Source organism: Mandrillus leucophaeus, unplaced genomic scaffold (assembly GCF_000951045.1).
Source record: "Mandrillus leucophaeus isolate KB7577 unplaced genomic scaffold, Mleu.le_1.0 Scaffold327, whole genome shotgun sequence".
Classification (NCBI taxonomy): Eukaryota; Metazoa; Chordata; class Mammalia; order Primates; family Cercopithecidae; genus Mandrillus; species Mandrillus leucophaeus.
Genome location: NW_012103443.1, coordinates 2,280,292 through 2,301,007, shown reverse-complemented (window position 1 = coordinate 2,301,007; position 20,716 = coordinate 2,280,292). Strand labels below are relative to the sequence as shown.

At 39.8% G+C, this 20,716-nt stretch overlaps 1 protein-coding gene across 4 annotated transcripts in view; it reads right to left on the bottom strand.

Moving 5' to 3' along the window:
- The window catches only part of ANK3 (ankyrin 3, node of Ranvier (ankyrin G)), a 600,548-nt gene that overhangs the window by 41,225 nt on the left and 538,607 nt on the right, over positions 1 to 20,716 (bottom strand). For 2 of the 4 annotated variants that reach the window (XM_011988323.1, XM_011988322.1), the window contains exons 29-38: positions 20,222 to 20,433; positions 18,763 to 18,970; positions 17,281 to 17,377; positions 16,721 to 16,949; positions 15,639 to 15,764; positions 14,765 to 14,887; positions 14,298 to 14,324; positions 12,683 to 12,764; positions 797 to 8,608; positions 93 to 167 (exon numbers count right to left, since the gene is read on the bottom strand). In XM_011988323.1, the coding sequence (XP_011843713.1) occupies positions 93 to 167; positions 797 to 8,608; positions 12,683 to 12,764; positions 14,298 to 14,324; positions 14,765 to 14,887; positions 15,639 to 15,764; positions 16,721 to 16,949; positions 17,281 to 17,377; positions 18,763 to 18,970; positions 20,222 to 20,433 (8,991 nt within the window). The remainder of the gene's footprint in view (positions 1 to 92; positions 168 to 796; positions 8,609 to 12,682; positions 12,765 to 14,297; positions 14,325 to 14,764; positions 14,888 to 15,638; positions 15,765 to 16,720; positions 16,950 to 17,280; positions 17,378 to 18,762; positions 18,971 to 20,221; positions 20,434 to 20,716) is intronic. The other 2 variants (XM_011988324.1, XM_011988325.1) reach the window with 1 other exon arrangement.

Below are 20,716 nucleotides of genomic sequence, written 5' to 3'. Positions count from 1 at the left end.
TCTATTTTTAAAATATATATATTGAACTGCTTGTGAGTAAGACAAAGAAATGAAGAAACTAATTTGTTTCATTCAGCAGTGTATACACTTACCTGTCCAACTAAGTCCCAGGTGATCGGCTACTATTGCCATCCTGATATCTGTCCGTTCACATGGGCTCTGTGGACCTACGATTTACAATTTCTTAATTAAAATAATCATCAAGAAAGATACGATACTGGAAAATTGCTTTTAGCAGTATGCAGATTTTACAGAGAGACTAATGCTAACACTGTACACTTAAATGTGTCCTAGTCACCTACATGAACACTTCTTTGCACATGGCTCACTTGTTTTTCACCTGCATCAGGCCAAATGTCAGACTACATGGATGCTCAATGTAATGGGATTGAACATGCTGACGAGCTAGCTAGTTTACAACAGTTACAGAAGTGTCGTGTTGGTGAAAACACCATGATGGGATTTCAACATCTGTGCTTTTACTTTGACAGAATCATATCCATTAGCACATTAAAAAAGAAAAAAAAAGTTGTTCATCTTGAATGACACCAATATCTTCACAGCATGCTTCCCTAGCTGTCTACCGTGTAGTTTGGTCAAAAGGCAGAAAGAAGAGTATATACGACAGCACATACAGATGACAATGACATAATGAGAAACTACGGTTAAGTCACTCCACAGGCAATCACAACAGTTCATGCACTAGGGTCTACGAGTTGGAAAGTGTTTACAAACTATGCTCGTTCTCCAGGATGTGAGCAGAGTGCTCGAGAGACCTGACTGCCTTCATTCTCACCAGTCCTTCTACTGCTCCTTTTCTCACTGCCGGCCTTTTCACTCTTTGATTTTAAAGGTGCTGCCTCTGTTTTCTTATCTCTAGCAGACTTCGTTGTAACCGAAGGCTGGCCACCCCGGGAAGTCTCGGACAACGACGTGTTTCTTGAGGTACTTTCTTCCTCATCGGACAACTCGGACTGCATCTTTTTGTCTTCTTCAGAGAGGCGGTCCACAAGCTTTAAGGTCTCACCACTAATTCCCTTAAAATATTCAATGGAATGTTTACATATTTCCTTGAGCTGACTTTTCCTAACTTTAACTGTGCAGCTGGTGGTGGTGGTAGTGGTGGTGGTGGTGGCAGTGGTGGTGGTGGTGGTGGTGGTAGTGACACAGGTGGATCTTACCTTTACTGGCAACTTGGATGGAAGCTGTTTGGCCTTGCCTTTCTCTGGCTGCCCTTGCTTTTGTGTGGCACATGCTTTTCTAACTGCAACTATGTTATCCCTGTGTGTGTTTTTCACTGGAATTCTGGACTTGGCATCTACACATGAAGAAGTAGTAAGGGCTTTGGTTTTCTCAGATTGACTAACCTGCTTCATTTTACTCGCTTTAGTGTTTGGCATATGGTTCGGTGGGAAGGTATCTTTTGGTGAAGTGGCCTTTACGGGAAGTTTGGATTTTTGCCTAATCCCTATCAATTCCTTTGTTTTTTGCTGTTCTCCAAGAACTTTCTGCTTATCTCTTATACAGTGTCCTTGTAGTACCCCTGTCTTTTTTCCTGATGAGACTTTCACTGGGTTGTCTTTCTCTGTGGTACAAGTGGGTGCAGAATGTTCTGTGAGAACTACATTATTTATAATGTTATCTGTCTGTATAGTGGAGGAATCCAAATTGTTGTTGTTATTAAAGTTATCTTTTTGAAAATCATGTTTTTCATGGGGCCTAACGCCCGTCTGGCTATTGGCTGTATTTGAAATCACTGTTAGAGTTTCATTTTCTAATCCCTGACAACTGGTCATCACCGCTTCTATCTTATCTGTTATTTCTCCAGGGCCTTCTTTCTTCATGGTCATGGTGGATGCAGAAATTCCCATTTTTATAGGCGTGCGCAACTTGGGGTCAACTTTAGAGGTGTTAGTGGCTGCTGCTGATTTCTCCAGGGAGCCACTACTGGATGTGCCTTCCTGACACTCTCCGCTGGTCGGGATGCTGGGGTTAGGTTCCACTGTAGGTGTCTCTACATTTCTCTCTAGATTGGTTTCTACAGTGGTGTCCCCTGACTGTGGCTGTGGTGTGGCAGTGACCATACTTTTATCCCCTTCCCCCTGGTCCCCTGACTTCCCTTCAGAAGTATGCTCACCAATCTGGAAAAATTGGAGCCTCTCTTCAACAAAATCCCTCTTGCTCATGTCAATTGCACCACTGCGAGTCATCTCAAACATTTTTCCTTCATGAAATGGGAAGGGGTTAGGCTCACTAGTTGGGGTACTTTCATCAGTTGGCGTTCTGGCTGGCGTTGTATCAGGGGTTGTTGCTGGAGAGCGGTCTTCTACTGCCAGCCCAAATGGCTTAGTTTCATCTTCCCGTGATTTACTGTCAAAAACTTCATCATCCCCTCGGTTATTGGACCAAGGGTCAAAATCTAGACCTTTGGTAGCTACTGTTTTAAAAGGAGTGGCAAATTCTTCATCTACTTTGTAACTGAAGTAAGTATCAGGAAACACTGATCTGTCAGGATGTCTGCCTTCCAGTGTGAAGAACTGGGCCCCTGACTTCTGATCAGTCTTATCAGGAGTCCTTTCAGATGAAGAACTTTTATAAGGTGGCTTGTCTTCATCTGGTCCCACCTTTCCCTCCTCCTCAATAACTTCGAGTTTACTTTGGCTAAAAGAGCGGTCAGCTGGCTTCAGAATGCCCTCTGTGTTCCAGATATCTTTCTTAATTTCCATGACTTGACTTGGGAGTTTAGAATCACTCTCTGTCAAGCCATCATCTTCATCTTGCAGGTCATAGCCATCCAGAGAGTCGATCTCTGTGGCATCCGTGTCATGAGAAAACTCTGCTGTGGTGGCAATGGAACACTCTGTGATGGACTGGTCATTGTTCCCATTCTGGGCAGTTTCATTCTGAGGTGAATCAAGGCCAAGGCCAAATTCATTATCTTTTCCAGATCCGTTACTTTCCAGTTCTTTCTGGTTGGAAGCCTTTTCAGCAGAAGCTTTGGATTTTTCTTTTTGTTCATCATCCACTTCCTTTAATTTGAACGTATATTTTTTAACTGGGACTGGCTGATAAATAGATTCGTCATCGCTCGAATCACTGACGTCTGCCCCGGGAGGAACTGGTGAAGGTGGCTGCACTCTAATGACAGGTTCAGCCAGCTGGTACTTGTCATGCTCATCTTGCAGATTGACTTCAATCATGTCAACCTCTTTTTCTGGGAGAAAATGATGCTTCTTATCTGACTCAATCTGGTCCGCATCCAGTGGTGGAGGAGGGGGAAATTCAATATAGGCAACTCTGTTATTTTTGGGTCTTTGGTTAGAGTCTTTGCTCACGTCATTAGGCATTTCACGTGTGACTGCTGTTTCCTCCACTGTAGTCTGCTTTAGGGAGGTTGACTTGGCCTGTTCCTCCTCCTCTGACTCCTCAGAAACCTCGGGAATTGGGCTGGGTTTGCCTGGTATATAAGCTATGAGCGAGTCAGGTGTCTTAGATGTAAATTCGTAACTCACTTCCTCTGAACTGGGCGTTTCTGGGGTTAAAGGGCTTTTCCCAGAGCTGTCTAGAAAGGATACTTGCTCTAGAGTATCATCTTCTGGACTACCTTGGGGAGAAGGAGGTTGCTTTTGCTGTCTAGTTGTATAAAAGGTGCCCCTGGTTTCTTGCACTGTCTTACATTCCTGACTTATGATTTTTTTTACACTTCCTTGTTGTATCTCCTTTTCATATTGCTTCCCCACTTGTACAAAACTGACATAAACGGGTAAAGTTTTTATCTCTTTCCCTCCCTCTGTCTGGGCTAGTGGTGCGAGCTTTTCCAATCCATCAATGGGACTGTGGTCGAATACATCACTAGAGGGAGATTCCTTTCCTGGGCTAAACTCTAAAGAATCAGGAGATTTGGTGGGGGAGGTTTCGGTTTCCTCGAGAGGTGGGCATAAACCTACATAACTCTGGTGTTTGGAAACTTTGCTGATTTCTGAATAGGTAACTTTTTCATCTTCTATAGAATTAAAGTGCTGTGTCTCAACTGTCTCTTTACTCATGCTTGACTGGGACAATTTTGGGGATAGTTCATGTTTTGGAAAGGCCGACTGTTCACAAAAACCATCGGAAATGTCAGAAGACAGCATTCTCCTCTCATCAGCAACTCTGACGGGAATGTGTGACATTGCTGAGCTCTCGCTCCTCCTGGAAGGCTGATCAAGCAATCCACCTGGATGGTCCCCTTCTTTCACAACATATTCCCTATATAAGACTTTTTTGGAGGGAGATTTTACAGTCATTTCTTTAATTTCTGAGAGAGAGCCATTTGTTAACAATTTGTGTTCTCTCTCAGTCACAGACATAAATTCACTCTTTTGATCAACACTTTTACTCTCAGGGTGACCAATGTGATTCTCTCTTACATCATGAACAAGTACATGCGAAAGTTTTTCTTTCTGAGACTTATTGTTAGTGGCTCCCGAACTCTCCCAGGTTCTAAAGACCTTTTTGTCCCATGGTCCCCTAGTTGCTAAATCTGAGGTTATATGACATGCCAAGTCTTTAGCCTGCTGCTCAGAAAAAGAGTCAGGCACTGCTTTACTTGACATTTCAGTTCTCTGTTTTTTCACATTATCAGAGCCAGAATCATTTACAACAATTTCGTTGCTTTGGGCATGCTCATCTTTGGCTTTTAATACCATAAAATCTTTTTGCACAGATACACTTTCATCTGGGAGGTCTATGGCCTTCTGCTGTTTTTCTCTAGCAAAAACTTGGTAGACGGGTAGCTTGCTCTCCTGTATTTTTTTAACTGGGATTCTGGACTGGCCATCTGACTTTCTGTCTTCTTGAGACATGTCCTTACTTTTTGCATGTGTGCCTTGTTCAAATTTTAATCTAATGGAACTGAGTTTAGATTGTTTGAGCTGGAATCCAGACTGGGGCCCATCCAGTGCTTTGCTCTGTGAAATACTTCCTTTGGCTTCCACTGTGGACTTGCTGTCCTCAGTCTGTTGGGAGAGAACCGTCTTCTCTGGGCTGCTGGGGAGACTGGGTGCCTTCTCCTCGGCCTTGGGGAAGCCTTGTCCATCAGGGCCATGCTGTCTTGTCTTAACCCATTCATCACTGGATGCCAGCAGTTCTGTCAGCAGCACTTTCTCAGGGCTGCTACTGGTAGGGCTTTGAGAAGAATATTCTTTGCCATTTTTAGGGCGTGCCTTTTTCTCTGGGGACTGCAGTTCATCATTGAGCTTTTCAGTTTTGTCACGAAAAAACTGTGACACTTCAGTCAGTTTTTCTTCAGCCTCCTTCACAGTCCTGTCCACCCTATCTTCATAAATCAACTTCTCTCTACCTCTGTCTAATCTGTCCTCAGTAAAGCGCATCCACATGGCATGTTTTGGACTACTAACATTGCCAGAATAGTGCAACACTGTCACTTTATCAAAATGCTCATCTTTAGACACTTTACCTACACCATTTTCAGAAACATCTTTATAGATTTTGGAGAGAATTTCTTTTTTGGGGGCAGTGGCTACTTTTTCTCTGGACCGCTTATCAGACCCCTGTAACTCTGAGCTAGGGGGTCCTGCATGGTCTGTAACCGATTCCTCAGTATCAGAATGAGATACATCTAGCTTTTCTGACAGAAGCATTTTCTCAGCAAACCTGTAAGACTCCCCTCTTAGTTCTGACAACTCATCGTCATGGTATTCTATTGAGTGTTGACTCAAAAGCTTCAATGTTTTATAAGAGTCATCAGATATGAGTTGAGCAGAACTAGGGCGGCTATCTTCTTCTTGGGACACAGGAGTGTTTACTCTGGAAGACTCCAGATAAGAAGGCAATGACTCTTCAGCAGTAAGTTCTTCCTCTTCTTGCTGACCCTGTTCCTCTGAACAAGGAAAAGCATCGTGTTTTTCTGGCAGAAAATCTTTTAGGTTAATATCTCCCCGGGATAAGTCTTTCTGATACACATACATTTCTTTTTCTGGATGCTTTTTGGTTTCTCTAATAATGACTTCAGTGGGCTCAGCTTGGTTACCTTTTTCGATGTGGACTTCTATTATACGCTCCAGTTTGGGTTTCATTTGGTTGTCCTTCTCTGCATGCTGGGCTGAGGTTTCAGCAGCAGACTTGTGAACATCTGGAGACACTGCCGACTTATGTTCAAACAGACCTGCCAGTTCTTTGGAAGGATCCCGCCCGGACTGAAAGGCCTTCATGATGTCATGGACTGACATGGTTTCTTCAATTCTTTCAGATGCACCTTCACCGCCTGGTGGAGAATGATAAACCATTCTGGTGGTTGTGGTTATGTGAGTTTCTTCTTTAACACGCATGCCTTTGCTTAAAACCCGATTGTGGTCATCTTCTTCGCTACTGGCTTTCATTTGAAATGCTTTAACTTTTTCTTTAATACTAGAGGTGGTGGGTGTTGGTTCCAATTCCATAAAAGTAGGTGAAGGTTTAGGTGACACAGGCTCCTCTGGTTGGGTCTGGGGAACATCCCCAGCTGAGGGCTCATAGCTCCTGATAACATGAACCACTTCAGTTCTTGTTTCTGTAATGACAGGAGGGATGGGAACTTCATGAAAAAGTGGTTTAGGACCAGTGCTTTCAGCGCTTTGTGGGGCTGAAGGTGTCTTTTCACTTCTTGTTTCAAAGCCACTGTCAGACAAGGGACTTTTATCTTGGTCATGTTGAGAAAAGTCATCAGGAGACTCTAAGATAGTATCTGTTCCAAAAAAGGAATCAGCCATTTTACACAATTCTTTCTCAGAGGTGGAAGGCCTCATGGAGGCTGGAGGCATTTTGAGTTTGTGTTCCTGCAAAGCAATTGCTGGTTTTAAAACTCTTTTCTGTCTCTCCTCACCATCCTTCTTTGCGTCTTCAAACTTGTATTTTAAGTTTGTCAGTGAACTACTCCCAATATCATTTGTTAGGTAATCAATAACTTTGGTCAAGTTATAATCCTTTTCGGAGGCGGCTTTTGCTTTTACTTGCACTCTCTCTGGCAGAGATGGAGAATGGCTCGCAGCAGCTTGTTGTCTGGCTTCCCGGATTTCTTCCGAACTAAATTCTATCCAGTCATCTTCGGGAGAGTGTCCTTTGTCACTCTTTGGTGATTTGGGTGATCCTTTACTATCTACACACACGTCCTTTTTAAGGATTTCACTAACTTTCACTAAGTCTTCCTTTACTTTCTCTACAATTTTGAAAGGTTCTTCATCATCAATTCTCCCTTCTTTTGGGAGTTCAGGTTGGAATGGCTTCTCCTCAGGCACATCTGTCTGTAGTATTGCGGTCATCCGCATTAGGTCCTCTTTCATTTCAGCCACGTCTTTTAGTATCTCCTGACTGGAAGATAAAGAAGATGGTGTAGACAACTTAAGGGCAGAGGGTGCAAGGAACAAAGAGGACTTAACTGGAGATGAAGTTCGATTGAAGTGAGGCTGAGGACGTGTCTCCGTAGTCAATGTTTTAATGGGTGACAGCAAGGCTGCTGCTGATTTTGTAAATGAATTAGAGTCTGGAAGTTTCTTTAATGCTGGTTCTGACAAAACATTGACTACAGAGTATACTGGCACTGTTATAATTGATGAAGTTACAGATGAGGTAGTTGCAGATATTGACGACCCAAGGGATGTATAGAGTGCACTTGCGGAAGGAGTTCTTAGAGACTGAAAAGCTGATGGTGCTGCAGAAACATAGGACCTGAGTGGGGAAAATGGCATTGCAGTCGTGGTAGAAAACACTTTCTCAACTGTGTCAGTGGCTGCACTGACCACAGAGCTCACAGAGTTTGTAGCTGAAGAAATTTTTTCCTGTAACGTGGCAGTGGCTTTGCATCCATTAATTAAAGTTGAAGATGATGGATATTTTAGAGGGGAAATAGATCCGTTGACTAATGCTACCTCTGCATGTCCAGGCATCTGCTTCACAGGTGATGAGAGAGAAGATGCCATTGTAACTTTGGCTGATGAAATGACATCAACTGCTGATTTAACTGGAGACACCACTGACTTTAAAGGTGAAGATATTAGCGGTGCTGCTGATGTAATAATTGACTTAAATGGCAAACTTGAGGAATACATATTAATGTTTGATTTGGGGGAGGCAGGGGGTGTCATAGTAATCGATGACCTCTCCAAAAGAGACCCTGCTGTAGTCACTGGAGAGGTTCGAGAGGAAAACGTAGAATTGGATGCCAGCCCTTTTAAGGGCGTAGCTTCTGTGACTGCGGGAGCTCTAGCCAGGGTACCAGAGGAAACTTGGATATTGTATGGAGATTGTGACACCACAGTTTTTATCGGCGAAGAAATTGTCCGAAAGGATCTAATTGGAGATGCCACGTCACTAATGGATTTAACTGAAGATGTAGTTGACGCGCCTAATGTGGATTTGATTGGAGAAGGCGTCGAAACAGACCATATTGATTTTAACGGAGAAGCTGATGGCGTATTAGAGGAAGAACTTGATAAAGAAGTGAAGCCTGACTTGGCTGGCCCGGGCACTGTAATCGGAGCTGTTGTCCAGGACTGGTATGGTCTTGTAGAAAAGAATGGCTTGTATGAGTAAGTGGTGGGGAGGGATCTTGTTGCTCCTGTACTCCGTTCAACTGTTTCTTAAATTTTAAAATGAAATCAAACACAAAAATCAACAAAAATGGTTGAGAAACAGAGAGACCAGAGAAAAAAATTGGTCAGTAAACTTTGAAATATTACAAAAGCAAGTACAATTGTTTGCATGATTTAGAATGGAAGAGGCAAAAGGAACAATTAAGAGGAAAAATAAATTTCTACAGACATAACTAATCCAAAGTTAAAAAAAAAAAAAACAACTAAATAAAAAAACAGAGTAATGTGAAATGAAAGAAAAAGCACATTGCAACCAAAGAGGCAAACAATGAAAAATAGAAAACACGAGGAAAGAATTAATGATGAGAAAAATAACCATAATGGAAAACTGTTCCCTACTTCCTATTGACTTTCTTATGTGTTGGTTTTGAAATATCAGTAGCCGTTCTATTTTGCCTGTATAGGTACATGTTTGTTTCGTGCAACCATACAACTTTCATTTTAGTAATTTCTAATGTCCTCTCTCTCCTTTAGCCTTTCCATGATACAGATTGCACCTACTTAGAACCATTTCAATATATGTAGCTATACATTAAATATCTAAAACTTTTTTCAAAAACCACTCAAGCCTATTTCATGCAGAATCCAAAATAACTTTTAAGTGACAGGCAACTGATGTGCAAACTGTGAAGCCACTGGATTTTAAATCTGTATCTCCCATGCACAGTTCGGTTATGCTTTACACCCATAAAAAGCCAATAAGAGCAAGAAGTTTTCTGAGTCAGAATTAAAAAAACAAACAAACAAACAAAGAAAAGGAATGTTTGCATTTATCTTTTCCATGCAGTATATTCCTTTTGATGAGGGGAAAAGAAAACATAATATGAAATGACTTTAAAATGCATGTGTACATATACACACACAAAGAAAAAAAAACAGAAAATATGGTTCATGGTTACCATAAGCAAGCAAAGCAACTGAAAACATTTTATCATGCACAATATATCATGGCAAACAAGCCAATGAAGTAATACAATTCCTATGCCATATTATGCACAATATATAACCTTTAAAAGATATTTTCATGAGGGCATTTAGAAAGAAGAGTACACTTTTTCCATGAGATATGAAGTCTTGGTACCTTTTGAGATTTTAGGAAAATATTTTCTACTGCACATTATAAAATCACCTGCAACTAAATATGTCCACGTCTGTAACTCTTCATTATGGATAAAAGCATATAGTTTATCTCAGATATTTTTTCATAACCTAATCTACATTTAATTTTCATAAGCTGTCATGGGGGACATCTAAAAAGTACATTTGTATTTTTAACACCCCATATTTAAGTACCTACAGTAGGATATGTGGCGTGTGTGTATATATGTTTATCAATTTCAAAGGGACCAGTTCTGGTGCCTTCCCATAATATTCATGGGACTCATGGATATCACAAACACCGAAGCAGTCATGAGGTAGACCTGCCACTAGGAAGAATGGATATAGTAATACCAGCATTTCTTCTGGCAATGGAGCAAGAAACACACAAATGAAGTAAGCACACTTGCTGGGGAGCACAAACACATACTTGGTCCTCTCTCCTTCTACAACTCAAACAAACCAAGCTGGTCACAGAGATTTGCAAGGCCTGCCAAAGGCTAATGTTCTACATCAAAGTTGAATACAGCTTTGCTCCAAGAAAGCCCTGGTTCAGAATAGTGAAACTCAAAGAGAAAATGAGAATCTGCTTCAGCTTTTCTGTTGTTCTTCATGCGGTGCCCGTGCCATTGCTACAATCCAGTCCTTGGATTAGCAGCAGTCCCACAAGGGTGAAGATGTTCATTCCTAGTGTACATTTAAATTCAAACATTTCGAACATATCCTTTCCTAGGCTTACATATTATTCTAAAGAAAGTGGAAGAACTAAGGAAAAACTCGCCTATTCATTACCCCTTCTTGCCATAATTCTCAATATTATACTGCCGAACTCTTTTGGAAATGCCACGCTGCAAATGGCAGGTTCGGGGATTCCCTCAATTCAATGATTTGAGCTTAGTCTGTGTCTCACAAGCATTTATTTTTGTAACTATCAGACACTGACAAAGCATGTGTCCTTTACCACTGAAGGCTGGCTCTATCAGGCAAAGAAGTCTTTTGAACCATGTCTATGGTTTTATACTTTGCAAGGAATGACCAACCTACCAATCTGTTACACGTTTTATGCTTTAAAGACATATGTTTTGGGATCCCTTTATAACAGGGAATTTCTGGATGTCAGGCACTGAACTAATCCAGAATCTTTTTCCTGGGGTGGAAGGGGTTGGAAAGACAGCATGGTGAGGGAAAAGTGGCATTCACTTGGAGTTCTCATAACACCAGTTTTGAGACTTAGTTTTCTTTTAGTCACTTCCTATTCCTATTCATTTCCTTGTTTACCACACTTATGTACCCTTTCATAAAACAGAAGAGTTCCCTCCTCTTCTACCAAAAGTCCGGGAACACAAGCTGTATACGCCTTAGCTGGATCTAATCTGTAACACTATGATAAGTGGGAAACATTCAATGGACTTGGCCTTAGTGACCAGAATCAGATGGAAACTCACCTGCCTGAAGGGGCCTCCGACCTAAAGCAGCTGGTCCATTGATCCTGTCCAAAGGTTAACAATGTTGCCTACGGGGTCTTAACCAATTACCCACTGAGGCTCTCCAGGGAAAACAGTATTCCAAAGAAAACCTCCTCAATGTATTCCAGTTCTACTGGAAACCATCTAGCTACACACACACACACACAAACACACACACACACACACACACACACACACACACCCCTTTTCTGCTCTGTAGCATAATATGAGTTAATTTCAGCCCTTATGTTTCTGGGAGGATTTAGACATTTCTGCTAGAGGAGAACTGAGATCTGAGGAAACATTCTTGAATGTGGTAGGTTTCTTTCATTTCACTTATATTCTCCATTTTGTATTTCAATATAAAAACTTCTCTAATAGACAAGGGGCTAGGCTCCAGAAGATAATGCTAAGACCATCTCAACTAAGTAGCGCAGTAGTGTCCTGCCGCAGATCTTATATGCTACGCTGTTGGCCCACAAAAACAAGACTTCAGAAAAGGTGGGAAAAGCCAAAGTTGTGACTCTTACTGGCAAATTTCCAAACCTCCTTGAACTTAAGAAACTGTGTCAATGGGAAACAGTCAGGAATTATTCACTAATTAAAAAATAATTGTTGTATAATTTCCTCTCATTTAGAATGAGGAGAATGGTTAAAGTGGAACCAATATGTCAAATACAGTGCTGTGCTCAGTACTCTTAGTTCCCTGCTGGTGGAGGGTGTTATCTTGAGGGCTGTAGAGATCACCAGAGGTGATGATTACAAGGATGAGGGAAGGAAAGGGAAGAGGAGGCAGAGAGAGAGAGAGAGAGAATATATAAACAGATATGACTGAATGAATCTATATCTTCATAAGTGCATGCCAGCTAACAATGAATGAAAACAATCATTGAGAAAAGAAAAGGGCCTAACTGGTCTAGTGAAGACCAGCCTTAGCACCGATATTTTAATAAAGGACAGGAGGAGAGGAAGTGAGAGTGAGGGAGGGCGGAAAGAAGAAACCTGTAAAGAAGTGCTACCTCAAGAAGGCAAGGAAATGTGATTCTTGCAAAGTAGGAAGAAAAAGAATCGGGACTAGGATATGACAACCTATCTATACTGAGAAAAATGAGATGACAAAGTATCATTTTTCTACCATTCCAAATATGAGTAATTTTTTTTCATCTGAGCATAGATCTAAAGCAACTTTCATATTTATCTCCTAGCATAGTTAAAGTAAAAATCAAGGTGTTAAAAGAAAAGTAATAGATATTTCTAATTTAAAAATAGGTAATGGCTTTAAAAACTGTTTTGAAGTATGAGCTAGGGGTGTGTTTACCTCGCATCTTCAACTAGGCACAAAATATTACTTAGGTTTGTATGATAGGGTTTTCCTGCAGGCAATTTTTCTTTTACCATTGACTTTCCAAATGATAAAATTTGCTTTGTATAGAAAAAATGTCTCTTCTTATGAAAATCCACATAGATTAGTAAATGTGTTAGGAAACTCACTCATTCCAGGCTCAGTCAAGTAGCTGTAGCGCTTACGTAAAGCTAAGGATGCGAAGCTCTGTCGTCTATCTGTTTTCTCAATCTGAAAAGGAAAAAAAAAAAAAGGCAACTCTATTTCCAACTTCCCTGTGACATCTTCACAGTTTTAAAACATTTTGTAGGATGGTATGTTGATAAGTTGTTTATTTTCCTTCTTAGGAAATGTTGATTTCCTACTGGGATTTTATAGCCCCACCCCCCGTGTCTTAACCAAAATCATTATTTGGCAAATTTAAGAGCACCAACACAGCAGACTACAGGGAAGTACAAGTAAAAGACAAGCATTACAGAGACTTCTGATGCTGAGCAGTAAATTTTCCTGGATCTGTTCATATCGAAAGCACATATATCACAAAGTACACTCACTCTACGTGAGTACATTCAAGGGAGAAAGGCACACAAAGTTTATTATTCCAATTACTGCTGGGGTTTCTGTACGTTAACAGGCATAAAGTGTAGATGAGGAGATTGAAAACAGATTAATGGTTTTGTTAGAAGTACATTTTTTTGGGGGGGGCAGGGGGCGGAGCGGGGTAGGGACGGAGTCTTGCTCTTGTCACCCAGGCTAGAGTACAGCGGCCAGATCTCAGCTCACTGCAACCTCCGCCTCCTGGGGTCAAGCAATTCTGCCTCAGCCTCCTGAGTAGATGGGATTACAGGCATGCAGCACCACGTCCAGCTAATTTTTGTATTTTTAGTAGAGACGGGGTTTCGCCATGTTGGCTAGGCTGGTGTCGAACTCCCGACCTCAGGTGATCCCCCCACCCCACCCCCGCCTCGATCTCCCAAAGTGCTAGGATTACAGGCGTGAGCCACCGCGCCTGGCCAGAGGTACTATTACTGAGTCCTAAGGCTACTTGATTCTATTTATTACTATTGAGTGGGATTTAAAAATCTAATTGTCATATAACTTAGAGAAACATTAGGAGGCAACTTGGTTGAACTATATTCTTAAAAAAAGGTCAAGATAAATTTCTTTAGTGAGAATATCAAAGATTTATCAATAGCTAGTAAGCAAATATTTTATATCACATACAACATAAGTTATTTGTACAATAAAATTGCACATATTAAACGTGATCTTGATTTAAATGTTATAACATGCTGGATAGTAGGATATAGTTGATAGTAAAATAGGCACATGAAACTTTTGCAAAATGTCTATTTGGCAGGTCCGAAGGTAGTGGGTTATCTCAATTGACTGTTCACAGTCAGTCATAGATAGACTTCCTGGTCCTACTCTTTCCCCCTTTCTCACTATTGCACTTGACTTGTCTAAAAAAAATTTTAATGTTTATTTATACATGCCAATCTATCACATTTTAAAATGTTTAAAGAACTTTAGTTTCTAAATCATTAGCTGTATTATAATTTGGTTGAATACATTTAAATACTCTTAAGTACGTGTGGAAGAAGAGTGAACCATTTAAGAAAAATATATACCCTTTTACCTACTTAAGACCTGCAAAAATATAATTTATATGTTTCCCACACTTTAGCCCTCTGCAACTTCTGTCATACAGATTCAATTTCTATTCTACTTCTGATAGAATAAAAGCAGAAGTGTTTATATTACCTCATCATCTTGATCTGACTCTGTCTCCTTTTGGTTCCAAGATGCATTGCAGAGACAAGGAATATTATAATGGACAGCAGGGAAAAGAATATCAGGATATGAAAAGGACTGAGTAGGGAGCACAAATGCAAGCTGATTTAGAAAGCAAAGCAAATAAAAAAAAAAAAGCCAACAAAAAATATCAAGAACTGTACATCCATGGCAAATTAACATATGACATTATTTGAAAGCATAAAAATCTATGCGCTACCAGCAGAAGCAAAAGCGATAAACAGAGAAGACTCCATTATACAAACTGTAAGAATTTGACACCACATTAACAAGACTTAGGCAATCTACACGAGGAGACTAATACAACTTCAGTTTTAAGAGCTTTATTCATGTTACAAAGCATTCCTTAATTGCATACCAAAGGCCCACTTCTTCAAGACCAGGGAAAGATGATTTAAAGCAGTACTAAAAGATACCTTTTTATGTGCTGGCAGAGTGATATTTAAGTTGCAAACCGCTGTCTGAGGCAGTCCTTTTGTTGTCTTTGGTTCTTTCAGAAAAGACAGACGACCACAGGGCTCTTGGCTGGTGTCTCTAATCTAGAAGAATTTTGGTAGTTGATGGTTATAGAATGAGACTTATCTGAGGATTTTTAACTGTATAAGAGTTAAATATGCTTGTTTTAACAAGCCCTATGAGAGGCAGGAAAGGTAAAGGGAAAAGACGATTACAATTATGAAGCAAATGGGGCAGTCACATCTGAACTCAGCAAGAGTTAGATGCCCGATTCCTAAACGCAGGATTGTTGTGTCTGATGATCTAATCCTGACAATTCATAATATAATCTGAGTTATGTGCATTTTCCTTCTAACAGTTTTTTTTTCCTGAAAGCTCCAGCTTTTGCAACAGTAACAGCAAATAATAATGATAAAACAATTTTCCTATCTCCTTTTATTCTTGGAGAAAGAAGATCCCTCTAGAATGTCCCTGGGCTCTACCAGAAATGAAAATGAAACTTGAATACTGAATTTGCATTTCATCCATTATTTAATTACTGAATATTAACCAGAAATAATACATTGTGTTACTCTAGATTGTTTGGTTTTACAAATGTTTGCTTAAACATAAATGTTATTGAACTCTTTGAAAAATAAAGATCCTTTTTACCAGTTATAAAGCTTTACTGGTTTGAAAGTATACTCTGGTAGAACCAGAACAAAAATCTGACCTTATAAGTTCAGATTTGATGGGATATTACAAATTAAACAAATCATTAAAACCTTTTATTTTTATTCTCTAAGAGTATTTTTTCCCCCATAATTCACAGATTCTCTGTTAAAGACGATTTACCTTGATGGAAAATGGCAGTCTATTTTCTTTGAAAGCATAAAAGTTAAAAACAAGTTGCTGTCCTCCTTTGGTAAGTGGGGCCAAATTTCCATAACAATCAACATAAATAGGTTTTCCTTCCAGAACCTTTTAGAGTAAAAGAAATAAATGATTTAATGTTAATCTGAGTTTGAAATATTTTGAGATTTTAAGTCACATAACATGAAAAGACTGACATGATACTATGTCACATTTGTCTCTGTTAGGCAGTTACTTCTGTGATGCTATTTGCAATAAAAATAATGTTGTGTGCTTACAATTCACCAATTGTAATTGGAATCCATAGCATGGACATATACAGAACAGAATTATACATTTATTTTTATTCTGGCAACTTTAAAAATATTTAATAATGTGCCTGACATCAATCACTTATTTGTACAGATTTTGAAAGCTATCTCTTTTTTTTTTTTCGACTGTTAGATCCTTACATGTTCACTGGGTTTGAAAAAGGAAAATCATAGTAATGTGTATAAACAGTGATTCTGGAAAGTAGGTAACTCAAGTGGCCACAAAAAAATGGAGACCATAACTTAAATTCATTAGTACTATGTTTTAACCAGTTAAGACAGCATCAAAGACACTTAAAATAATTTGAGTATTGGCCGGGCGTGGTGACTCATATAATGCCAATGCTTTGGGAGGCCAAGGCAGGTGGATCACGAGATCAGGAGTTTGAGACCAGCCTGGCTAACACGGCAAAACCTCATTTCTACTAAAAATACACAAAATTAGCTGGGTATGGTGGCAGGCACCTGTAATCCCAGCTACTTGGGAGGCTGAGGCAGGAGAATTGTTTGAACCCAGAAGGCGGAGGTTGCAGTAAGCTAAAACTGCGCCACTGCACTCCAGCCTGGGCAATAGAGCAAGGCTCTGTCTCAAAAAAAAAGATTAAAAAATTTGAGTATTAATCTATATCACATTTTTTAAAGTAAAAGTAAAATTAATAATGCACTTGGTATTTTATAGTAAGTGCTATTAAGGCCACAAAATAAAACCCCATCTCATGTAATGAAATGAACTTGTTTTTGTGAACAAGGTACCTCAATATCTTTGCTTCTTGCGACTTCCTCAAAATTCTCTTGTTGCTCTAAAGTTTTGTCCACTTTGTCATCTGTCATGCAGAAACATCGCAAGGAAGATTCTACAGGATCATTCATTTTGGCAAAAACAACAAACTTGGCCATATATGGAACACATATCAATTCTCTGTACAGTTGCGTGGCTAACCCCACAGTTTCTAAAACTTGATGGCAGTCTGCAAGCCAAAATCTGAGCAAAATGAAAAACAGAAGTATGAAAATGTGGCCATTTAAAAGCCAAATCTTAAAAAGACTCACAATTTAAAAAATCAGAATATACAAAGGAACTAACCCAAAATGTGATTAACTTGTTCATTTAAATAGCAAAGATGTTTTTTCCATGTGTCAAACACAGAAACCCTGTGTTTGTCATTTGAGGATAATTTTGATAAGCAAATACCAAGAATTTTTTTTTTTTCTCACAACATTGTTTTTTTAGTATTGAACACAACAATTTTTACTTTCCAAAAGGTAATAAAAACGAATTCCTTACTGCTTTTTGGAATCCTTTATTTCCATACCTGGCTGAAACATTGGTTGTAAAAGAGACACAGTCTTTTATAAACGTCAAAGGAGTTGTTCCTGTGATGTCTTCCCACTGAGCAGGCGAAGTGCCCCCTGAGAGAACAACAATAGATACGTTGACTTTATCATGGGAGATGCTCCTCGTAAAATTTTCGTCATCTCCTGTTCTTCTTTCTGCATAGCCACAAACTGGCAAAACTTCAGCACCTTCAGTTTAATAGTGTGTACTAAAGGTAGTTTTCCTCTCTACTCTCCGTCTATACTTTTACCAGGCTTATTGTGATTTCCTTGTAAGAGGTTATTAAATTTAAAAAAATTCCTTGTTTTTTGTCTGGGTACTAATGAATGGCTTCAACTTGGGGCAGCCACAATTTATAAGTGTATTTTATAAATGCAATGTGTAAGTGCAAAGATTTGTTGTTTCAGATGGATAATTAAGTCTCTTACTCTTTTTTTTTTTTTTTTTTGAGACGGAGTCTCGCTCTTGTTGCCAAGACTGGAGTGCAATGGTACGATCTCAGTTCACTGCAACCTCCACCTCCTGGGTTCAAGTGATTCTCCTGCCTCAGCCTCCCCAGTAGCTGGGATTACAGGCGCCCGCCACCACGCCCAGCTAAGTTTTGTATTTTTAGTAGAGACGGGGTTTCATCATGTTGGCCAGGCTGGTCTCAAACTCCTGACCTCAGGTGATCCGCCCGCCTTGGCTTCCCGAGGTGCTGGGATTACAGGCGTGAGCCACCACGCCCAGCCTCTTACTCTTTAAAAAGGTAAGAACTACCAAAGTTAAGAAACAGCTCAGTCTGTACACGGCATTCTGTACGATTAATTACCGAGGGTAAAAGGGGGCATCAGCCATTAAAATTACTCTTTAGAGAACAAAAGAAGAACAAAACAAAGCCTATCTTTAATAATCTTGCAATTGCAGTTAAAAATCAGATTAGGATAATCAAAGGATGAATGGAGCTCTGGATTCCAGGTGCTTATCACAAAATGTGTTCTTCTGAGCCCTGAATGTTTAAACTCTCGGATTACACTGGTGAGGAGTACAGTAGGTGAGAATAACCATGTACTCAACATTTTCCTATTACTAGTGCTCTGTGGGACATGTATTTTTCCCAAAGTCCACCCAATTTCCTTGTAGTTTAAAGTATGTTGCTAGGTCCATTACCTCTGTCTAGGTCACCAAGAAATTACCTAGATTGAATCTAGAAATTACCTAGATGCTCCAGGAGATTCAATGATACGTCTACTAATGCTAACCTTAATAGGAAAGATGCCATCGCTAAATTTTAAATGAGTCATGAGACCAGGATCTTAAAGAAATGATCCTTGGGAAACCAGGGATGAGGTGATGGACAAGTAAAATGTTTTGTTCTTTTATTTTCTCTTATAATGTTGGCATGGACATTTCAAAGGTTTTATGTCTTTGTACAGAATCTTTGGAATCAATAGGAAGTACAGCAGTGACTTAACCAAACCTGTAATGCTACAGAGAAGACGCAGATTGGGTGTACTGTCCCCTTTGTATCCATTGGATACACCTTCTCCTGAGGGCGGGGGCACCGGAATGGTCATTGTGATTGGTTTATGGAATTTCCTTCTTCTTGGTTCCACAGTGACAATTGGGCTAAACGTTGCTTTGTTTCCAAGGATCTTTTTCACAATTTCATCTGGAACAGGCTGGGCCTAGAGACAGAGAAAGGACTTTAAATGAAAGTGACTTCCCCCCACCCCTCATTCAGGAAGTTTACTTTTTAAGTGAGAAGGGAAAAAACAAAAACAGACAACCAAAAAAAAACCCATGTCTTTTTTAACCTTTCTTACTATTTTAGGAAAGCATGAATAAACAAAACCAAACACTAGGACAGGAACTGGTCAGTCTGAGTATTTCCCCAGTAGAACACAAATAGCACTGGCTTGCAGGAAAGAGAGGGTATCCAGTCTCATGGCATACAAATTTCTTAGTCTAGTCCAGATCAAAGGACAATAAATGCTGAGTCCAGTATATTTTAAGCCTATGCAGGACATTCAGTAAAACCTCATAAAGGCAACTCATACCCACATAAAAACTGAGGCTTTCAGAGTTAATAACAAAAAGGCATTCAAAATTTCAAAAGATTTCAATTCTAGTTGACTAAGCCTCTCTTCTACCATTTGGTTTCTTTTCTATTTGGTAAAATAACTTGATATGGGAGGCAGGTGAAGGGAGCTTCATACCCCTGAAATGTAAGGTGGTCTCGTGAGGGCTAAGTACTTAATCAAGGTCATTTCAGGACCTCAGTGTGCTTGGCTCAAAACAGACAAACAAAACCCAGTAACTCCATTGGGCAGGGAAGTCCAGTCCACGAGAAGAGCAGAACCTTCAGTTAAACTATTAGTTACGATATTAATAATATCAATTAAGTTACTTCAGTTCATTTTCCTTATTCAGTAAGGAAAAAAAGAACTAAGGTCTAGCTGAAATAAATATAAGAAAAATCTTTTTTTTCCAAGATTTCCAGTCAACTTTCCAAACCAAATCAAGTTCCAATTGGTTTGGATAAAACCCAGTATTTATGATTTACTTCAATCAAATGAAAACACTAAAGCTTGCAGGCTTCACTCTAAGTGATTTTTATGATGTGGCCTATCATAAACCATGGCTTGGTATGTTGTTCCACATACTGAGACCAATAACCTATGATTGAAAACATTATTTTTCATCAGAAACCAACTGAGACTTTTAAACAGAACAACCCTAAAATATGTATCTTATTTAACAAGCCAGTAAGCTAACTTTATACTTGGTGCTTTTTATTTGAAATAAGTAAATGATTCCCCAAATGGCCTAATTAGCAGTATCATTAAGGATGAGTTAGAATAACTATTTCCAGAGCAAAACATGCACTCACATGCTCTCTGCACATACTGAGGGAAACAACTTTTTGTGAACATTACCTGGAGGCCCACTCGAATTCTTTTAGTTAGGGCACCCTCTGGGAAAGATGCTTGAACAAGGGGCACTGTGGTGCTGCTCAGAATGCCACCTTCAGGACCAATCTGGTTGCTTTCTTGCTTAATCCGTGAAACCACTGCAAAATACTGGGGGAAATCTTTCGTGATAATCCTGCAGATACGCTTTTTCCCTAACTCTTCTGGGCTATCAAGTTCTGAAAAGACAAATGAAAGAAAATGCCATGAGAATAAGCATATCTACAACATACTTTAAGTCAAAATGATGCTTATTTATTTATTTATTTATTTTGAGATGGAGTTTCACTCTTGTTGCCCAGGCTGGAGTGCAATGGCATGATCTTGGCTCACCACAACCTCTGCCTCCCTGGTTCAAGCAATTCTCCTGCCTCAGCCTCCCGAGTAGCTGGGATTACAGGCATGTGCCTCTACACCAGCTAATTTTGTATTTTCAGTAGAGACAGGGTTTCTCCATATTGT